Source organism: Sinohyriopsis cumingii, chromosome 9 (assembly GCF_028554795.1).
Source record: "Sinohyriopsis cumingii isolate HCF-2022 chromosome 9, ASM2855479v2, whole genome shotgun sequence".
Lineage (NCBI taxonomy): Eukaryota > Metazoa > Mollusca > Bivalvia > Unionida > Unionidae > Sinohyriopsis > Sinohyriopsis cumingii.
In genome coordinates, this window is record NC_142969.1 from 35,648,031 (window position 1) to 35,670,485 (window position 22,455).

Below are 22,455 nucleotides of genomic sequence, written 5' to 3' on the forward strand. Positions count from 1 at the left end.
ATCCTTGTTTTATAATCATGTCAGGAATAATTGTAAATAAAGCACTTTTTCTGATGAACCTGTTCATTATTCTGTATAAATTACATTTATTTTCAAAATGTCTAACATCTGAAAGACCGCTACATTATAATAACTGGTTTCAACAACTACCACATGTACGCAAAACATTTGAGAATTATCTCACCACTTTATGTTAGGTTGATTAGTCTGTTTTCCCAGAGTGGTATGAGGTAGTATTGTGTGAAACAAGGAGTCTGGGATGCAGGGAACTAGACTAACTATTGATACATGCTAATGATTCTTGTTGTTGTTCTAGGGTTTAACGCCATTTTTCAGCACAAAATAGGCTATACATGGTGGCCAGTATAACTGGTGGAGGAAGAACCCTGGAAAACCCAGTGAAGAACCACCGACCCTCGAGAAGCTACTGGCAGGCTTTCCCACTTACCCACGTTAGCCGAGCCTTGGACTCGAACCCATGCAGATAGAGGTGAAATAGCAGTGATCCGGAACGGTGAGTGCTTTAGACCACTCGGCCACTCGGGGCCCCCACATGATCAAACCTATATTTATTTGTATAGATGAAACCTGGATGACAGCTTATGTGTAGATAACAAGACACTGCATTTTATGGACCTACATGTGCTTTCAATTCTGCACCAAATACTAATTTCAGTAATAAGTGTTCCAAACTCCAAACTTTTAATGGACTGAAATTCCTTCAAGAAAACAATGTATATATTTTTTCAAGTTACAGCCAGGATAAGCTCTCAAAAGATTCTTTTTCCTACAAAATAATTTCCATTATCAACCAATCCTGGCCACCCAAACCCACATATATTCTATTTTAAGTTTACCCATTTCCAGGATGGTTCCCAATTTTCTATACAATTAGTACCAAGTGTCCTATAAATATATGAATATCACATGTCTCTCTATAAAAAAGGGAGATAACTTTCATACAATGGAACATAGAATTACTGAAGCTCTGAGTATCCTCGTTATGTATGACTGAATAATAGCTGCCAAAAGTTCCATATAATGAAAGACATGTACTAAAATTTAGGACAGAAGCATGCCAATCATATATCTGAAAGTGTTATATACGATTAAAATTTAGCTTTAACAAGAAATGCATTGTTTGTTAGGAGTACAATAATGTCAGAAATATAATCACAACAGATTATCTCTTTTTTCAAGTGAGACCTACATCATAAAGAATGCATTTTTATAAACAAAAATGATGCTGTGAGAAAGTTCTGTTTATTAATCCATTACAAAGGGAGACCACAAAGGATGCTTTATAAAATACAGTGGAGGTTCAAGTCATGCACTTCATTCATTATTGTATCTCCATACTGTGACATTTTCATGAAAAAAAATCAAAGATATATCAACAAAATCAGCATATGTCATAATAAATAATCCCACTGGTTCTATCTCAATCACACGTTATCTCATTATCAGGCTAAGGGAGAAGCCTTTAACGGCTGATTATGGTATATGCTCAGAAGTTTTCTTGGAATTCTGAATGAACAACCAATCCCTGACAGCTTGGAGTTGCACAGGTGAAGGATGCCATTCTATTGAGTGGTTCCTTTTGAATAAGGAATGTCCTCACTCAGCATAGACTGCAGTTATATGTTATCTATCATATGCAAAGGATTTTCACTATTGATACATAACCAGCATTATCAAGGGCATGTAACTCATGTAACTCATATCTAAAGAACACCTCAATCCTGAAGCTAAAACTTGATGGTATCAACCAACGAATTTATTCTGAGTGAGTATTTCTTTTTATTATCTTAAATAATAATAATAATAATAATAATAATAATAAAATTTATATTATTACTGGGATCCTGTAAAAAAGTCTTGTAAAAGCCAATTGCTACTACACACATGTTCTCAAAAGCAGATATATTCTCAACTGATGAAAAAGATACTTACATCACGATATGATCGTTCAGTCAGGGGCTCTGAAAAATGGAAAGAATTGTGTTAACATTAATGAAAACTCATTTGGTTCCCACATGTACAAGACTTTGAGGTGTCTGAAAAATAAAATATACTGCAAGTGCTACTTTCAATTTCTACTTATATTTCAAAGTTCCCAACAGTGATAGACAAAACTGCCATTGGCTACTAAATTTCATGAAATTGTTTTTTTCTGGCTATTTTCTTCTTCTGTCCTTTGTCCATTTTACTAAAAAGGACTCAATCCACAATATAGCAACAATGATAGAAAATTTAAAAATTCACAGATGTGTGTGTGTGTGTGTGTGCATGTGCATGCATGTGTGTGTTCGGAAGGGGATAAACAAGATGCCTGTCAATTGTAAAGCAATAATTTTAGTTTATGTAAAAGTTAATAGTTTTTTACTTCATCTTACTTAATTTTCTTGAATAATAATAATTTTTAGAAATGAAATTAAAATATACAGTGTAAGTACTCAAAAGTTTCATGCTGCTTTCTCTCGACCCATACCGTAATACATTTGATAGATCATTCCTGTACAATGGCCTTTACAAAAAGAATATCAGCTATTAGATGCCAATACTTCTATCTAAAAACATTTCAGTTTTCATTTTTATACTTTTGATCTTGGAGTCTATAGCAATACAGCATTGTACCTGGAATCCTGTTATAATGACGAGAATTAAAAAAGACAGACCAGTATAAATTACATGTTTGTTACTGATAAATGTAGTAAACATTAACAACCTGTAAAACAGATAGCCATAAAACAGATTAAATGGTTACTGTAATATTCTTCCTGTAAGAAAATTCAGTTTAAGACTTTCTGTTGAATAAGAAATTGATGATCAGACTTTTAATATTGACAATATATTGCTTTATCCAAGATACATTACCACAATATCAATCATTTCTTTATGTCGTAAGAAAAAAAAGAACCTCAAGATTATACCATAAATACCTGTGCCAATTTGTCAGACAAACTACTATGAAAAATGATGAATAATATAAAATAATCTGCAAAAATCGAAGACCCAAATCTACAATTGCATAATATGGCTGGAGACCAGCATCAATCCTGGTCACTGAATGAAGAATAGATAGTGTCCTGGCCCCAATATCACAAAACTGTACTCAACAATTTGAACAACCTGATCAACTGGTACACTAAGCAACATTAGATCTGGGTCTACTCCATTTGTTTACAGTCAAATATTTGTGTTATACATGACCAAATGTAATACAGTACTCCCTCAACATAAAGCCCCTCATTATAAAATGGTTAGTGCTATAAGATGAGTAAGGTCATGGATCCCATTGCAATAAGTTGTAGTCAATTTACATGCACCAAGTACTTTACAATAAGGCAGAATAATCTACTAAGAAGTAAAGTACTACCAGAAAACTACAATAATGCTATTCAGGGAAGCAATGAAAAGTGTAGAGTAAGTAACATTGCCTTATATCGAGGTATAAAATATGGAACAATATAATTCAGCAAGTACAATAGGATCCATAACATTATCTTTACTATATCAGAGACTGTGTTATATCAGGATCTGTGTTATATAATAGACTGTTATATCAGGATCTGTGTTATATAATAGACTGTGTTATAATGAGGTGCTTTATAGCAAGGATCCATTACTTTATATTGGAACATTGTAACTGTAGCTTCCTTGTCAGTTTCAATGAACATGATGAGTTTCACTTTGTACACAAACTGATTTTTTAAAAAACAGTAATATTGATTTTTATGAATAGAGAATCATGATAAACTGAAGTAACTTTATTGAGAAAAAAAATGATCTTAGGAAACAACAAAAGCAGACAGAATCAGTTGCTGAAAAGTTGATACTATATTTTACTTTAGAGTTGTTAGGTATGAACTGTTAGTGAAGTTGTGATAAACAATGATTGATAAAAAACAAGGTCACAATGTGCACTTTTTAAGAAACTGTTGTAAATGATGTTCCTTAATTACAGTTTTGCAGTTGAACAAATCTGATATCAAACCAAATAATAAATATCTAATATCAATATAGTATCATATGTCTGAATATGATGTCAATATATAAGTATACAGATTTCAACAGATTTTCCTAATGCTGAATAATTTTGACTTTGATTTAAAAAATCAAACTTCTTTGCAACATTTTCAAATTAGTTTTATGATAAACAATGCATATGAATTTTAAACAAGAATATCAATGACCAAACATTTTTGGTTGTTAAATGTATACATTTTTCTGAGCATTTTGGTACATTGACAAATGAAAATGGATACCTAGTGCAACAAAAAATTACCTACATGTATGAAAGTTTGTTTTAATAATATTCAAAACATTATTACTTTATAATCACAACTTTGCTGTGTACCTCATTGCAATCTTAGGTGTAAGTACATTGGCAGGTTGGCCTGATGGCCTTATATGTTAGTTAAAACACCTTGATAATCATCCAAGTTATTAAAATCTGCAAATAAATTTGTTATTATCACAAAACAACACTGTTCTGGCAAGCATTGTTCTTACCAACATCAGCATGCATTCTGCCAAGAACTACATAAGATACCATAGTAAAGTAAAGTACTGTAACAAGAGTCCCATAAAAGGACTGGTGTTCTTTTGGTCATAAATAACCTCCAGGAATGGAAGACAAGAACATTTCTTCTTTCAAATAACTGAATGTTAAAATAATCTCTGATATACTTCAGTGATAAAAAATTTAAAGATGGCCACAAAAGAGATTTTAAAGATGGATACGATGGTGGCCATATTGAATGTAAGATTAGCATCATTTTATTTAGGACCAACAAGATACGGTAAAAGATCCATATCAGTATTACTGTCCAGTTAGAAGAGTAGCAATAACAAGATTTTCAAGATGGTCATCATGGTGGGCATACAGGATCAGCACCACTTTCATTTAAGACCAACTAGATATCATAAGAAGTATTTTGGTGAAGATTTTCAAGATGGCTGCCATGGTGACCATACTGAACACCAGATTCACATTCCTCAGGGCCAACGAGACCTTGAGACGAATGTGTGTGTAAAGATTCATGCAATAATTATTTAGGAGGAGCAGCAACATACAGCTTAAGCTAATGGACAAATGTCAGATGATGGATGACGGACAACTGGCTATACCATAAGCTCTCCTGGTCTATGACCGGTAGCTAAAGAAAATTGTTGTGATTCTCCAACAATTTGTTTATACCCCCAACATAACAGAGATACCCAGGTTTCACTGTATTTTAGAACATGAAAGTAAAATGGAGAAATGCTACATTCACGTCATGCAGAAAATATAGGAGTTTCATGACAACTTAAATTGAAACTGTTGGCTTTAGAATTTCAAAAATGTTTTTATCTTACATTTTATTCATTTCACTTAATTATTATACTATGTACTTGCTATACCCTTGAGTACTTTTCCTCCCCCATCCTCCCGTTTCCTGGTATGACCCTCACGTTTTCATAAAAAATTAAAAATAATTTAATTCAATGTTAAAGTCTTTTAAAAGAATTAAATTAGAACAATGTAAGTTATTTATAATCAGCAGAGAAAGCACGCATTTACTTTAGGATCCAGCTGATAAGACAATAAGACCAGTATCAAATGCACAGACTGCTGCAATGTGATCAATGTGTTACCCTGTCTGGTATAAGAACTGGTTTGGTGCTTTACTACACACCAACAAGGTAATGGGAGTAAAGCACCTTCCCAAGAACATACCATGGTAGGTGAACTAGGCTGGTCTGATGGTAGGATTAAAAACCCCACCACTTCAGTTATGAGTCCAGCCTTCAGGTATAAAAATGAATGGCCTAGTGGACTGGCAGGTTGAAAAGGCATTATGTTAATTAACATTAGTAGATTTAACGTTGAATTAATTTTCTATTCGCTTTAAGCCAGACTACTATGTTCTCATTCTGTTTGCTCACTAGACTTCCTTTTGAGTTTTAAATTTGTGAACCCTTGTCTTGAAAAAATTGGTTATAGATACAAGAAATGCAGTTTGATTTTATATGGTTCTAATCATGGAACAATACTATCAACTGGTTACTGTTTGATTAAACATGGAACAATATCATCAACTGGTTACTGTTTAATTAAAAGTTCAGTCTTTAAAAAAGTATGTATCAGTAAAATATGTGGATGAAATACAAATGCTACCTGAATGAACAAAGGCACCTTTGAACGGTACAGGATCAGCAGAACCAGCAGCATCCATAGTCAAGACTGGATTTGTGTCCACTCTCCTGTCTCTGATATATGGATAGGCTGAGTGGGAGGGGCAGGGGAAGGAAGAGAAAGATAGATAGGATTTGTGAAAGAAAAGAGAAAGAAAGCATTTAAGAGTATTGTATAAATAAGTTGGAAAAAAATGGAAAAGGAATATGGCTTGAAGCATAAGAAATGTATGACAAAAAGTACAGTCTAGGAGAGACAAAAAAGTTATTAATACTGGGTCTTTAGTATGAAGAGATGATTCTAAAAATATTCAATTTTTAAATAAATTTTAATTTTGTTTTAATGAAGAAATTCTAAATAGATCCTCTACATATGCATACAAAGATGCATGGCAAATTATTGACTTCCAATTAGTTTCATTATTCATGCAAACAACTTTTAGAAAAAAATATCAAGTCCATAAAGACTCCATACATTGAAAAAGAAATTAAACATTTCTGCACAGTAAGTGTCTTTAAAAGTCAATCAGGTCATCTAAATGTAAATAGAATTAAGTGAACCAAATTTAATTTCCTTACCTCAAGCTGTTTTTGTTTAATCATGTTAAGAGCTTCAAGACCATTGTCAAAAAAAGATGAAGTCAATGAGTTCAAAAATGTTATAAAAAACTGCTAAAACAGTATAAAGGACAGAAAATTTAATTGTGTCATCTACTTACAAGCATTATAAAGCTAAAACATTTTCATGATCTAAAATAATAGGTTTTTGTTTTTGTAATTGAACAGATTCAGGACTGATGTATATGGATGGACAACAGTGAAATAAATGCAATTAGGACATGAAGTGCTGGCTTTTGAATTTTATCCCTGGTGTTTCATCCCTTCTTTTGAGATGTTTAAATGGGGACAGAGGAGAGAAATGAAACTTAATTACATCATTTTGATTTTTAATGACTCCTTTTCATGTTAAAGAATACTGTTCTATAAAAGTCAAGTTGATTGAATATGCAGAAGATATTTACAAATTTATTCATAATCTTCTGTGAGTACAATTCTATATATTACAGAGTCTCATAAAGTTACATGTGTTACTGTTAAAGGTAGTCATACATTTTAAATGCATTCCTCAAATGGTGAATCTACTGTAATATGTAAACAAGAGAACCAAGCTGACCTAGTATTTCTCACCTGGCATAAATAGGTCTAAAATGCAAATATAGTTATAAGACTGGTTGAAAATCATTCATCTTATGTCAAGAAATCTTTAGCTACTTGGTAGAAACTGGAGGTATTTGACATGTTGTTTAACTTTATTTCTATCTGGAGTAACTTGGGGGTTTTGAGTAGTTCAGGTACACTGGTATAATTTGTGTGGATGTGAAAGGTGCTAATCCTTGCATTCTACAACTACCTAATACATTGGGTAATGCATGGTAATGCAGTTTTAGACAGTAGGTTTTCTCTGTGATGTTGTTGTTTTATATATTAGTAACAATAGTCATCCTTGATGGAAGAAGAAATAAAATTTGTAGATTTTCCACCAAGTTTGATTTTTTTTTAAATGACTACACAACTCTACATAAGTTAGATAGGTATTCAGCATTTTTGCTACAGAAGCCATGCCACTTCCAGGGAAGCCACTCCTGACAATATATTAAGAGCACATGTCCTAACAAACATTCATAGGAGGCTTGATCAAAGCTCAGCATCTGGCATGCATTGTCCTGCTTCTATTGTTTGTCATCTGCTGCCAGCATTGTTATTTTCAACTTAACATTGATGAAATCTGTTAGGGATGTTCTTCTTTACAATCTCTATTAAAATCATGTTTAGGGTAGCTCTCCTGGCAATAGTGTCACTTCCATTGAAACCAAAATGGAAAATCTATTTTTGACTTCTTCTCTACAATAGCTTAGTAAAATTTTTTTAAAAACTTGGTGTGAATGTCTGTTCACACTTGATGTATTGAAATCATGCTTGACTGGCTTTCCTAGAAATGGTGTGGCTTCCTTAGTTAACAGGTGAAAAATCTATTTTCAAACTTCCATAGGTTATACATATGTGAAAATCAGCTGACCAAAGAAGTCATAAATATGTTTTCCTTAAGGTTGTTACTGGGACTACACTGCTACAAGGGAAGTCAGCCTCAAAAACCTTTGGAATAAGCATGCCCAAAGAAGTCTGATCAATGTGGCCTAGCTGTTCTGAAGAAGAACCTGAAAATATGTTGTTCTATATGGTTGCTATGGAAGCTACATAACTGCTAGGGAGGCCACCATGGAAAAAAATGGAAAATGCAAAGCACTCCTATCCAATTCGATTGAAATTGGGTCAGACATTCTATAGACAAAATCATCATTCACACTGCTCAAGTCATTTGTTTTGTAAGGAATTTCCATGAGTTTTCAACACTTTTAAAAGTGTTAAAGGGTTATTTTTTTCACAAAATATCAAAATATTTTACTAAGTCTGTCACCGCATAAATGGCCACAAAAGTAGCAAAGACATAAACAGTTTTCACTCCTATGGACCACATGACCAAAGTCAAACAATTTTATGTGAATTGATCTGTCAAATGTATGCAGCTACAGCCAAAGGGAGCTAATCCATCTGATCATCTGTATCATGTATCATCTGATCCACCCAATTTAATCCCATTCTATTTAGTTACTTCATTATTTTTGTAAATTAGGTACAGAACACAAATTTTGAATTTATAAAGTGATATATTTTATTCAGATTTAACATTCTCTTATCCTTTAGATAAGTTCAATGAGTTTGGTGGAAAATTCAAGTTGTCAACAAATTCAAGGAATTTTGTAGGATAAAACCTTGTTCAAAATTCTGGAACTTGTCAACGAAACTCCTCAAAATTTAATGATTTTCATGTATGACCTATGTAAGTTTGAAAATTGATTTTTCACCTGATAACTAAGGAAGCCACACCATTTCTAGGAAAGCCAGTGCAGTATGATTTCAATACATCAAGTGTGAACAAACATTTACACCAAGTTTTTGAAAAAAAATGACTACCGGTAAGCTATTGTAGAGAAGTCAGAAATAGATTTTCCATTCTGGTTTAATGGAAGCATCACTATTGCCAGGAGAGCTACCCTAAACACAATTTTGATAGAGCTTGTAAAGAAGAACATCCCTAACAGATTTCATCAAAACTTAAGTTGAAAATAACAATGCTGGCAGCAGACGACAAACAACAGCAGCAGGACAATGCATGCCAGATGCTGAGTCATACCAAGAACTCACTTGGCCTTATGTACAGGTCAGCTGAAACTGTGAGATCTACCTTCAAGAATAATTGTTTGTGGGAGGAACCTGGAACCTGGAAATGGGCATGATCCATCTTCTGTTATAAACTGTACATGTTTCTTCAAGTAGGGGATGTAAGCAAGATATCTGATAGGCTTGTATACTGAGAAAGCAGACAAAAGAAGATAAAGAAGGAAGATAAAAATGTACAAAGAAAGATGAAAGAAGAAATTTAGAGCTTAGGAAAGGTCTGTTTGAGAATCAGAAACAAACTTTAAAGTTTCTGTATAGAAATTATTTTGTTTAATGAAAATATTATACCAAAATAACATTTATTCTCAGTGAATTTAAAAAAAAAAAGAAAAACAATTAAAAGGAAGAATGGATATAAATATGTAAGCTTTTCTACACTATTAGACTAAGGAAAGTAACACTGACTCTACAAGCTTTAAAGAAATTGCATTTATGTTGTTTATAAGTACCATTTCGTTGTCTCCTGTCTTCTGCAAAACATAGTATTTATATGAATATAAGAGTTAGAAATGATCTCTCAATTTTTCATCAGTTTTCAAAAAATTTGGATATAATTATACAATTTGTGGGGAGGAGGAGCTGTTTTTCTTAGTCCTCCATCAAATAACTAGAGGACACAGGAGATTATTGACAAGTAAGTTTCATTGACCTGGACCACAAGTCAAAGGTTGCAGTCTTGAACCAAAGTTACTGTGCAGAAACCATTTATTTCTTATTAGACTTACCATGACTGATCTCTGACTTATTGGTCTCCAAAATCTATAGTTTTCTATATTTCCCTAAGTGCAAGTCATCCACACATTTTTTTCCTGGAACTTACTCCAGAATAAAAGTCATTCTGCAAAATCCACTTTTCTTTAAGCTGTAATGACCTCGGAATATGAAATTAATTCCACAGACCTTTTCCATACCTTAAGTGCAGGATCTTCACAAACACTGGTCAAGATCTATAATTTAGAAATAAACAGATTTTTCTTTAAAAAACTAAATTCTTCTTTAAGTCACAGTGACCTTCACCTTTGACATTTTGACCCAAAAGTCATTAGGCTTCATTCTTAACCAACATGCAGTTGATCCACAAACTGTGGTGAAGCTACATATTTGATAACTGAAATTTTTGTGAATAAAACATTTTTCATCATTCAGTATCAATGACCTTGACTTTTGATCTTTTGACTAACAAACTGATAGGCATCTTCCTTACCCCATGTGCAAGCAATCTTCAAAGGTCTCTGATGCAGTTCTAATGTTATTGTGTGAAAACCATTTTCCTTCTTTCATTCACAGTGATTCTGACCTTTTACCTTAAGAAAGGGCTGACTGACAGAAAGATGGAAAAATGAGATCATAGCATACTGATGCTCTGCCCAAAACGGGTGTGTACAAAATTTTTCTCTGATTAATGGTGACATGCATTGGAAAACAGCTTGCTTTAATTCATGCATGCAGTACATTTCAGCCAAGAAAATACATGTCATGCATTATTAATGAATTCATGCATATTGATAAAAACTTTTGTAAATTTGGAAAATAATTTGAGTATATTTTGTCTTGCTATCTATGTTGTAAAACAACAGTGCATGCACTTTCACATGTTGATTATGAATTGTTTTTGTGTTAGATAAACAAATTCCTATTCTACTAAAAATATCATGCTATTGTTTGAAAAGGAAAATAGATTGTTTGCAAATGAGTGACAAGTAAAGTGCAGAGAAAAATGTGTCAAACATTGTGAGAATGTAAGTGCAGTGAGGAAACCATTCCATTTAAACAGCTGCAGACATCTGTGATGTCACTTTTGCAGTGGTGTGGTGAAAAGGTGCAAGAAATTTTTTTGTCATGACAACAAACCTGATCGGGCCCGTTCCTTTTCAAGCTCCACATGTTTAAGCTGGAAAATTTAAAATGCACATATGATTAAAATATATATATATATATATTCATCTTTTTTGTCTGTTTTTAAAAATTGTCAATTTTCCAAAACCTTTCATAGTCATGATAGGGAGATGACAGAAATGAAAACTATTATAAGTATATACATGTGATACCATCCACATTTGCTGGGGTCTCTAGCATTTTATACATTACAACAAATAATATTATAAGATACTTTGTTTTTAGCTAACAAGAAACTTTTGAAATTGAAAACGCTTTTAATTTCTGACAGTACGAATGTAAGTCTTGAGACACTGTAAAAACTCGAACACCATTCATTAATTTCAAAACTAACGTTTTCATGTTTTATCGATGATGACAAAATAACGTATTACTTTTCTCATTTACTATAAGTGTAACAGTTTAAAAAAATGTGATGACAAGCTACAATTCTGTTTAAAGAGCTGAAAAATGTTTATAAAAGTGGGATTTTGTTGTGCCTAAAGTAAAAGTGATAGATCTGGATAGGAATTGCCAAAAGCTGCTGTTAAAACTGAATTAAAATATTGCATATCATGTTAACAAAAATGCCACAATCTGCCTAGAATATTTTAAAATACACTTTTATCATGCTTGAGGTTGCTACTATGGTACACATGTAATATACATGTTTGTGTTGTTATCTGTTCAATTATAACACAAGTCCAACTGCAATTAAACACAGGCCACAATCCATTGTTGCAAAATGCACCAGCCTTCATTTTCTAATGATTACTCTTAAAACAATGCATTGACCCAGACCTGCCAGCACATTAAGCAACTGAAGATCTAGGTCTGTTTGCAGCTTGAGTATAAGTGAATATAGGTGGTATATTTTCTGCTCCACAGGTATGGTCACTATGGTCACTCTATCAACAGGATATATAGCATCTATTGCAAGTTCAAAGTCTCTGCATGAATATATATATATATATATATATATATATATATATATATATATATATATATATATATATATATATATATATATATATATATATATATATATATATATATATATATATTGTTGTTGTTGTGGGGTTTAACACCATTTTTCAGCACACGATAGGCATGGCGGCCAGTAATAATGGTGGAGGAAGAACCCAGGAAAACCCCGAGAAGAACCACTGATCCATGAGAAGCTACTGGCAAGTTTTCTCACATATCCACACTGGCCGAATCCTAGACTCGAACCCAAGCAGACAGAGGTGAGATGGCAGTGATCTGTAACGGAGAGCACTTTACACCACTCACCCACTCGGGGCCCCATATATATATATATATATATATATATATATATATATATATATATATATATATATATATATATATATATATACACACACACATACACACACACAGTGTAACTCTGCTATAACGTGCCCTGCTGTAATGCAGATTCAGATTCAGATATAATGTGGTTGTGGCATGGCTCCCAAAATTTCTTATATTTATATATATATAGATATATATGGAAACATTTTTGCATGGATCAATGACTGTAAAGAGGGGCTAAAGGGTGTCATTTATTATTTCTTCAATCATGGAAAAAAAAGATATGCATATTTTGAAACTATAAATTATTTTTAAATCATGCTACACATTTGTGTACTTTTCTACAGTCTACTCATGTTTATCAGGTCAAATCCAATGTTTGCTGGATTACCTCAAGCGTCAGACAAATGAATCTGACCTAATTATTGAGATATGATCATAAAAATACAGCTATCCCTTATTACAATGCCTCTCACTGTAAAGTGATTACAGACATAAAGTGAGACCGATATGGACCTCATGACCAAAATAAAACCATTGAATTTAAATTAGTCAATCCAATGCATGACAATATTGGTTGAAAAAAAATATGAAAGTTAATATTATATCTTTTATTGTCCTTTAACACATTATTATTTAACACAATTAACTGCCTAAATACCATGAAGTGAACAAAAATATATTTAAATTGCATTAATTGAAATTATTAATGTTTATTTAACCAGTAGTTTTGTTGATTTCCTTCCAACACACATACACGCTCTCATCAAATATTCAGCCATTCTCACTATGCTGCAAGCAAGTGCATCAAAAGAAATTGCCAGTGCATGCAAGCAATTACTAATCTGGATTTATAAGTGAATGAGTAAAATAAGCATAGAACCCCCTAATAATAACAAATAGTGATTCTCTGTAATTATCATATTAAGCAGGGATAAGAATTCATCAGGTGTTACAACAGAATGACTGTTAGAATGAAGAAGAACATCCGATTTTATAACAATTACACAGTAAACATTTGACATCCTTATGAAGATGTACATCAGAGTCGGAACATGAAACTGTCTGATAAACCTGTAGCTTCATATAAGAAAAGAATGGTGTCATGATACATTGTCACATAAATGCTATATTCACATAAAGATGAACACAATGAAGTTGGTTTGCAACTCAAGTTTGATAACAAAGTTAGTTAAGCTTACTCTGTCGATATCTTCTTTCAGCTCTTTGATGCGCTTTTCCTGTTCTTGAATGCTAACAACTGAAAGAAAGTATAGTTTTACAATAAAGAGATAATGAACTCTAATATCAGTCAAGAAATACATCCTGAAATGAAACAGCAATCAAGGAATTCATAATGAAAGGTTACATAATTTAAAAAAATACATAATAAATGCACTAGCACTTTGAAAATTTGAAGTGTATGTGGAACCAAACTTTTGGTTAGTTTTATTTACATTTCAGGAGTTTCAGAGCAGCAGACAATAATGTTTAATACCATGACTTGGTGAGTTGTGCAAGTTATGGCGTGTAAAGTGTAAAATATTGATACTGACTGCTCCTGCACAATATTATAATATGAATACAATGAACATGACTGGATAAGAGCAGACAACTAGCACTGATTTTATTTACAATACATCTTTCTTGATGCTGATCCTACTGACAAAAATCTATAGCATTGTTAATGATGCTAATCCTACCGACTAAAAATCCATAGCATTGTTAATGATGCTGATCCTACTGACAAAAATCCATAGCATTGTTAATGATGCTGATCCAACTGACAAAAATCCATAGCATTGTTAATGATGCTGATCCTACTGACAAAAATCTATAGCATTGTTAATGATGCTGATCCTAATGACCAAAAATCCATAGCATTGTTAATGATGCTGTTCCTACTGACAAAAATCCATAGCACTATTAATGATGCTGATCCTACTGACAAAAATCCATAGCATTGTTAATGATGCTGATCCAACTGACAAAAATCCATAGCATTGTTAATGATGCTGATCCTACTGACAAAAATCTATAGCATTGTTAATGATGCTGATCCTAATGACCAAAAATCCATAGCATTGTTAATGATGCTGTTCCTACTGACAAAAATCCATAGCACTATTAATGATGCTGATCCTACTGACAAAAATCCATAGCATTGTTAATGATGCTGTTCCTACTGACAAAAATCTATAGCATTGTTAATGATGCTGATCCTAATGACCAAAAATCCATAGCATTGTTAATGATGCTGTTCCTACTGACAAAAATCCATAGCACTATTAATGATGCTGATCCTACTGACAAAAATCCATAGCATTGTTAATGATGCTGTTCCTACTGACAAAAATCCATAGCACTATTAATGATGCTGATCCTACTGACAAACATCCATAGCATTGTTAATGATGCTGATCCTAATGACCAAAAATCCATAGCATTGTTAATGATGCTGATCCTAATGACCAAAAATCCATAGCATTGTTAATGATGCTGTTCCTACTGACAAAAATCCATAGCATTGTTAATGATGCTGATCCTACTGACAAAAATCCATAGCATTGTTAATGATGCTGTTCCTACTGACAAAAATCCATAGCATTGTTAATGATGCTGATCCTGCTGACAAAAATCCATAGCACTATTAATGATGCTGATCCTACTGACCAAAAATCCATAGTACTGCTAATGATGCCAATCCTATTGAATAAAAATCCATTGTTAATGATGCTGATCCTACCCACTACAAATTCATAGCACTGTTAATTATGCTGATTATAACAACTTGCCAGCAGAAAAGTGACAGCTATGCCATACTGTTCAGTGGCTTCGCAATGATAGACACAAAAGTTTGTCTCAGATTTCAAAAACTCATATCTATGTCAAGAGGTTCAATAAATATGCCTCATCATTCAATGGCTCATTTCTATATCAACCAGTTAAGGTTAAATACCATTCAAAGTATCATATCTATGTCTCACAATTCAAAAACTCATGCCAACAAAAACATGTATCATGGATTATGCGTTGCCCATTCAATACAGGGCAATGGATTAGATGTCCACTGTGAATAGTGAAATTTCCACTTGTGTGGTGGGCATCCACTTAATCTAGTGGAATTCCATCATGGATTCTATTGCACATATAATAGGGTTTATGGCACACCTCACTGAGTTTATTTAATTCACAATGAGACTTCACACACCAAACAGACTGGTGAAATGATATAAACCTGATCATGTCATGTGTCCATTCATACCTTAATATGTATAAACAACTAGTAACAAGTACCTGTACAAAACCTAATGGAATATTGATTTGTTAACCAAATGAGCAGCTTTTTAAAATAAGGTCATCATTTTTATTGTAATGTATGTATCCTGACAGTGATACCTTAATGCCTTGCTTGTAACTAATGCAGATGAAATACTATTTGACTAAATTACCTTCTCTGTCTTGATCTTGAAAGTTATCTTGACGTCTCTCATAATCTTCTCGGTCCTGAATCAGCAAAATGGTTTAAATTACTAGCACTTTTAGCAGCTTGAAAAATATCAGTATTGTTAAACTCATTCCAAATTTAGTATATTAAGAACACTTGCAACATAAATGTTTCATTATTGTCATAAATTATGGCAATATATAAATACATTTTGCTACCAATTAATTCTTCGCACCTTTTCTCATCTTACTAAATTTGAATACGATTTTATTGTCTTGATTTTGTTAAAGTTAATGTACTTGATTGTCTTGATTCTCTTTAGCTTACAATACTTTATTGTCTTGATTTTCTTAAATTACTGCATTCTTGTGATTTTTTGTACAGTACTGTATTGTTTTTTATTTTTTGTACAGTACTGTATTGTCTTTTATGTTTTGTACATATTTTACTTCTGAAACATTATAGATTAAAGCAAGTACATAAAATCTACTAACTTTAAACAAGAAGAAAGTTTCTTTACAAAATAAATCAGAGGATTGTACAGAAAATAAATGCATACAATATTACATATAGCATGTTAATTTTATGATACAAATAAATTAAAACACAAGTTTATGACTGAAAATCATAAGCTGGAATATGCAAATTTTTGTTACAATATCCTATATCTTTTCTTCAAACATAGATGGCAGCGTAACTTTCATGGAAAGAAAACTGCAGATATTATCAGGAATGGAATGACTTCATTGATATTAAATATGCAAAACATTTTAATATTTGATGACTTTGCCAAAACCTGATTAGCTTTTTGACCACATAATTACATCTAACTCTAGTTATTTTATACCAGAGAAATCATACATTGCTAAAAAAAACTAGAGTTTTTTTAATGGGTAAAGGGAAAATAGAATTGTGTAGGGAAAATTACATTATAAGATCTCTTCCAATATTATCATAACAATCTATTTTGATGTAGTTTAACCTGTGAAACTGTACACATACATGCAATTATCGTATTAAAATCATGCAAAAACTGATGATCAAAATTAATTTGACTCTAGTTTTCAATACAAATTAAAGTTATCTGAAAGTGTTAAGCACTCAGAAGACTTCCTTTGTCAAATGAAGATAAAACATAAAACCAAATACAAATATGTCTGTGATTTAAAGTGATGGATATACAATTACAACACTATGAATTCCCTCTACAGACTGGACAGAAGGTGAGAGTGTTGTAGAAGGGGGTGGGGATGGAGGGTGGAACATGAAAAAATTATACATGAAATTATCTGATCCAGTATAACATGTAGCCAACTTTCATAATGCACCAACATATCAAGACCAATGCTGTTAATTCATTCTAAGATTTTAAGCAAATGGCCTGGCCAGACAACTACCCCACTGACAGGTATGTGCTATGCCAGGCTAGAAATAGGGGGTGTTTTGGAACTTGCCAGTCATAACAGGACAGGTGTTTTGGCACTTACCAAACCTCAGACTTAAAAAACCTGAAGAAACTACAAGTGTCAAGACTGATTTGATGCTGTCAGGTTTGAAGTTATTTGGTATATGCTAGTCAATAGATCAGTAAGGGTTGTAAACCTGGGGTCTTTTGAAACAGGCAATATTGGAAAAAGGTATCATTTGGGGGACAGCAAACAATAATTTTGGTATGCCTCTGGGCCTTGCTCAATTTTTTTTGTATACAAAACTTTACTTGCCAAAATAATGTTCAATATATTGTAATGCTGCTTTGCAATAATTTTCTCTTGAATTTGTGTTTTCAGACAAAAATGTAAGAAGATTTCATGTCTTGTTGTCAAGTAAAAGTCTCAGTGTGTTTGCCAGTAATTAAACAGAGATTAAGTTTGCTTCAACTGGCCATGAAAAGGTATCTAATTATTGCAAAATACTTGTGCTAACTTAGCAAGAAATATTTAATGTGATCATGAACTTACTGATAACAAAAACAGTTGAACAGGTGATATCTTTTATGAACTTGTTATGAAATATTCACTCTACTGTCTTCTTAATATGACTGCAGGCTATGGAGAATGCCGCATTACAATGTCTCTGTCTATAAGTGAGACCAAGCACAGGGGACAAATATGTATATGAAAATTAAAATACAATGATGTCTGGACGCCTTCGGTAGATTATTATGTCAAACATTTATTGGACAGTTATTTGAGTGTAGACATCATCACAAAAGAGACTACACTATTTTTCTCTTAGTCAGGTGTGCCATTCATGGTTTTCATTAAATACACAGCTAATGGTAATATTTCATTCAATACACAGCTAATGGTAATATCTGTATTGACATTCATGGTTTTCATTCAATACACATCTAATGGTAATATCTATACTGTAATAAACAGCCACATTCCTTGATTCTATTTCACTGAACAATAGAGCATTGGCATAGATTAGTAAATTTAGAAAAATCTTGAAACAAAAACATTTATCCGTGTTGGAAGTATTATGTCCAGTGATTTGGGTAATTTGTGTCCTGTGGCTAATTATGAGTAACAAGGATTTTTATTTGACGAATGAATTTAATAAAAAGAAAAGAAGGAAAAAGAACAATTTACAACTACAGGTGTTTGCTAATATATATAATACTTCATTTTCATGTAAGTCTGAAAAAACTGTTGTTCTATTATATTCCATATTTGCTGTAAACACTGTGCTTAACGCAATAACAATTTTGATTTGATTAGTGCTTGCTTTTCCAAATCCAAATCTATTTCAAAAGTGACATATTTACTGAGTCCCATAGACAGTAAACTGTGGGTGCTTGTTTTGCATGACTAACAAGTTCCTATAATCAAACCATGCACTCAATACCTGTTCAGTTGTGGACACTCTAATGCAATTACAAAAACTGCAACGTGTTATTTTACTAAAGCCCATGTTACAAAAAAAAATGATCAAGTTTCTTAATAGTTTGCAGCTTGTTCTATATATTGTAATTTGAATAACATACTTTCGTAAACTGATATGCATTGATGATTCAGAAATATGGGGAAAAGGAAACATAATGTGTACAGTGAGGAAGAAATTTGTATTAGATGACATCAGACAGTGACGTTTACAGGATACCATGAATCACAATGTATTCTGTGTTAACCATGCATTAATTTCTACATTGTGATGAATTTTGTGTGTGTTTGTAGCGTCAATTTTTGCACGACTACTAGTTACATAGCGGCTACTGGGGGATTAGTGATACAGAATTTCTCTTGGAAAACACAATTTATCTAGCTCTAATCCATGTATGGCTGCATTTTCTGCTGAAGAGATAAATCAAAATAAATAACTAAGCAACCAATGATTATTTTGCATTCATTGCTGTATGTGTAAAGACAGAAAAATCTGTCTTTTGAATTCACGTATGTAACACTACCATAAGTGCTAATTTTATTGCTGGAGCAATTTCTTTTACCCAATTTCGTTTTCCGATACCGAATCAAAAAATTTAATATATTTTTGAAGAAGAAAGAAAATAAATTGTATTGCAATCCCTTGTAATAAAAAAATACTGTATTAATGGAGGAGTGTGCTTGCCATGACACATATCCATAGAGTAGTGTTACAAAAGTGGCTAAACCCCCACCAACCCATACATCCCCTTTCCCCAGTAAACAGCCCAGATCATAAACTACTACAGTACTGTGCAATGGTAGATATGGGTTGATACTGTTCAGAATTGGCAGTATACTAAACATGGGTAAATATGCCAGTAATTTGATGATTAAATAAATGACACTGGTAGATTTTGGATGTAGGTAAATCCTGCATTAAATGTGGGTAGATATGGTAATAATACACTGATTTAATAAATAACACTGGTAGAAATAGATAGAAATAAATCAGCTATTAAATGCAGGCAAGTATTGTAGTAGCGAAATAAATCAATAAATACCATGCAATAAATGTGGGTAAATATGGTAGAAATCCAAACATTTAATATTTTTTTAAATGCTGGTGGATTTGGATGGAGGGTAAACCAGGCATGTTCTCCGCTTTCCTTGTTTGTTTATTTGTGGGTTTAATACCATTTTTCAACACGTGATAGGCTATGCATGGCAGTCAATATATCTGGTAGATAAAGAACCCATGAAAAACCCATGAGGAACCACAAACCCGAAAGAAGCTACTGGCAAGATTACTCACATAATCACGTTGGTCAAGTCTGAGTCTTGAACCCACATGTACAAAGGTGAGATTGCAATGGTCAGTAAAGGCAAGCACCTTGGACCATTCATCCACCTGGGGCCCTCCCTTTTTTATCTCCGGTAAAAGTGGTTGTCTTCTGCTAGATGCTAAAACAAGTTTTCAGATTTTTGTTCTTGTATCATTTAATTAGCAGCCCTTGACTAGATTATTGAGTGAACCCAGCTATACAAGCAAACCCTTGTGGACAAAAATACAATAACACCTTGTTAAAATAAATAATTCTTAATTGTTTGAATTTTTTTAATTGTCTTTTCAAAATAAAATTAGTGTTCATTTTTTTTTTTTAATTTGCCAAAAATGACTACAAACAAAATCATCTAGGAAGGTTTGTCTTTTTTCTGTCCCTAATAATTTTTACCCAAAAATAATAAAAAAATTATCTAGTTACTCATTGTAATTTGGTGTAATGGGTTACTCATAGCAACTTCCATTAAATCTCTGGTTCATTACTCATTTTAATGTTTGCAAGCATAATTATTTCTATTATTCTAGCATTATTTCAACTTAGGTGAAGTTCTTGTATTCTCTGTTTCAATTTAACTTACATCTTTGTATTCTTTACTGAAATATCATGTCTAACTTTACACTGATTAAGGGTGTTGACTTTTCTGTGCAACTGTCAGGCTGCATTGATAATTAGCTCCATTTTATTGACCATACTTTTGGATCAGATTAAATAGTGGTTAGGACAACTAACTAAACCTTGTTAAAGGAATCTAGTACTGAATACAAGTCAAATCACTTTAATATTCACATTTAAATATATTTAAGGTTAAGATAATATTTTAAAAAAATAGGGAATATTGATGTCGATTTCATCCTTTGTCAGCTTAAGAAAAGGAATGGTTTTATTTGTTCATTATTGTTGCCTAACTGGGTACAGTGACAATTACTCTACTTTCATAGGATCTACAATGAAGATCAGAAAGCATACAGTAGATCGTACTTTTATTATAAATTTCTTCTGAATATAATGTTTTCACCAACTGATTATGACTACAAATAATAAGGTAAATAACATAGTTTAAATACAAATATCCACCTGTTTTATACCATGATCATACTTTTGCATTGCAGACTGTCATACTCGCCATTCTCATTTACTTCAACTTTCTCCAGGCACTGACAATACCACATTTAATATAAGAGATAATATCCTATAAAGTTTACTATTTATGATATAATGTCACTGATTATTTTTTTGATTTCAAAATAAAAATCTAAGTATTGGAACAAATGTTCAAATTTGTTAAAATTCTAATTTTGAAACCACTGAAGTTGGAATCCATACATGGAAAATATAACTATTTTTCCCTATTATGTCTCTGTAAAAAAGTCCAATCAAAAATATGACAGTATCAGCTGAATGATTAAAAGAATCCTTTATAATTTATATTAACATTATCAGGCAGATGGCATGCATACAGCTCTGTTTTTAAAATGCAGTAGTCTGAGTCAATAACTGCAAAGTTATATATCAAACAGTGTTATAGCAAGAACTGTGTAGTGTACAGAACCATGATATAATGAGAGCAGATTAATGTACATAACTGTGGTATATCATGAATTAACAGAATATTTTCAATAATGATGTTTTCAACAAGAATACCGTGTCTTCTTTTTAAACCAACATTGCTATACACTGGTATGATTTTGGTCTTGGTGTTCCTAGTGGTATAGCATTATATACCGAAGCACATTACAATGCATAACAAAACATGTCATGATTAGGGAAAGCTGTGTTTTCTAATTTTGCTCATTTGTTAAACTATTTAAAAATGCATTCTAATTCTACCAAAAAAGTCTGTAGAGACTGAAGCATTATTAACTGTGCAATTTCTGGCATTTCACTACAACATGTTAATTTAAAACAAAATTATTCCAGTTGATAAGTGCTTGTAGTTCATTAGTAACTATCTTTAGTGGCCATCTTTGACTAGCATGCAGGTAACACTTGTGATCTGCTAATACCTCAAAAATAGATGGCCGATATCCTGGGCTTTGCAATCTCAACCCTCGGTTATGTAATTTAAATCCTCGGCTAGATGTAATATCTTGTTGTCTAGACTCCTGGCTACGTGATCTAACTTCTTGAC

The 22,455-nt window shown here is 32.4% G+C and overlaps 1 protein-coding gene across 13 annotated transcripts in view; it reads right to left on the minus strand.

The window, feature by feature from the left end:
- Positions 1-22,455, minus strand: part of LOC149791548 (uncharacterized) — a 162,620-nt gene that overhangs the window by 38,030 nt on the left and 102,135 nt on the right. For 10 of the 13 annotated variants that reach the window (XM_089970077.1, XM_089970076.1, XM_089970079.1 and 7 more), the window contains 6 exons: positions 16,122-16,176; positions 13,872-13,930; positions 11,332-11,371; positions 9,485-9,610; positions 6,164-6,271; positions 1,954-1,982 (listed from right to left, as the gene is read on the minus strand). In XM_089970077.1, coding sequence (XP_089826203.1) covers positions 1,954-1,982; positions 6,164-6,271; positions 9,485-9,610; positions 11,332-11,371; positions 13,872-13,930; positions 16,122-16,176 — 417 coding nt within the window. Of the gene's footprint in view, positions 1-1,953; positions 1,983-6,163; positions 6,272-9,484; positions 9,611-9,929; positions 9,951-11,331; positions 11,372-13,871; positions 13,931-16,121; positions 16,177-22,455 lie in introns of all 13 variants that reach the window. The other 3 variants (XM_089970078.1, XM_089970083.1, XM_089970085.1) reach the window with 3 other exon arrangements.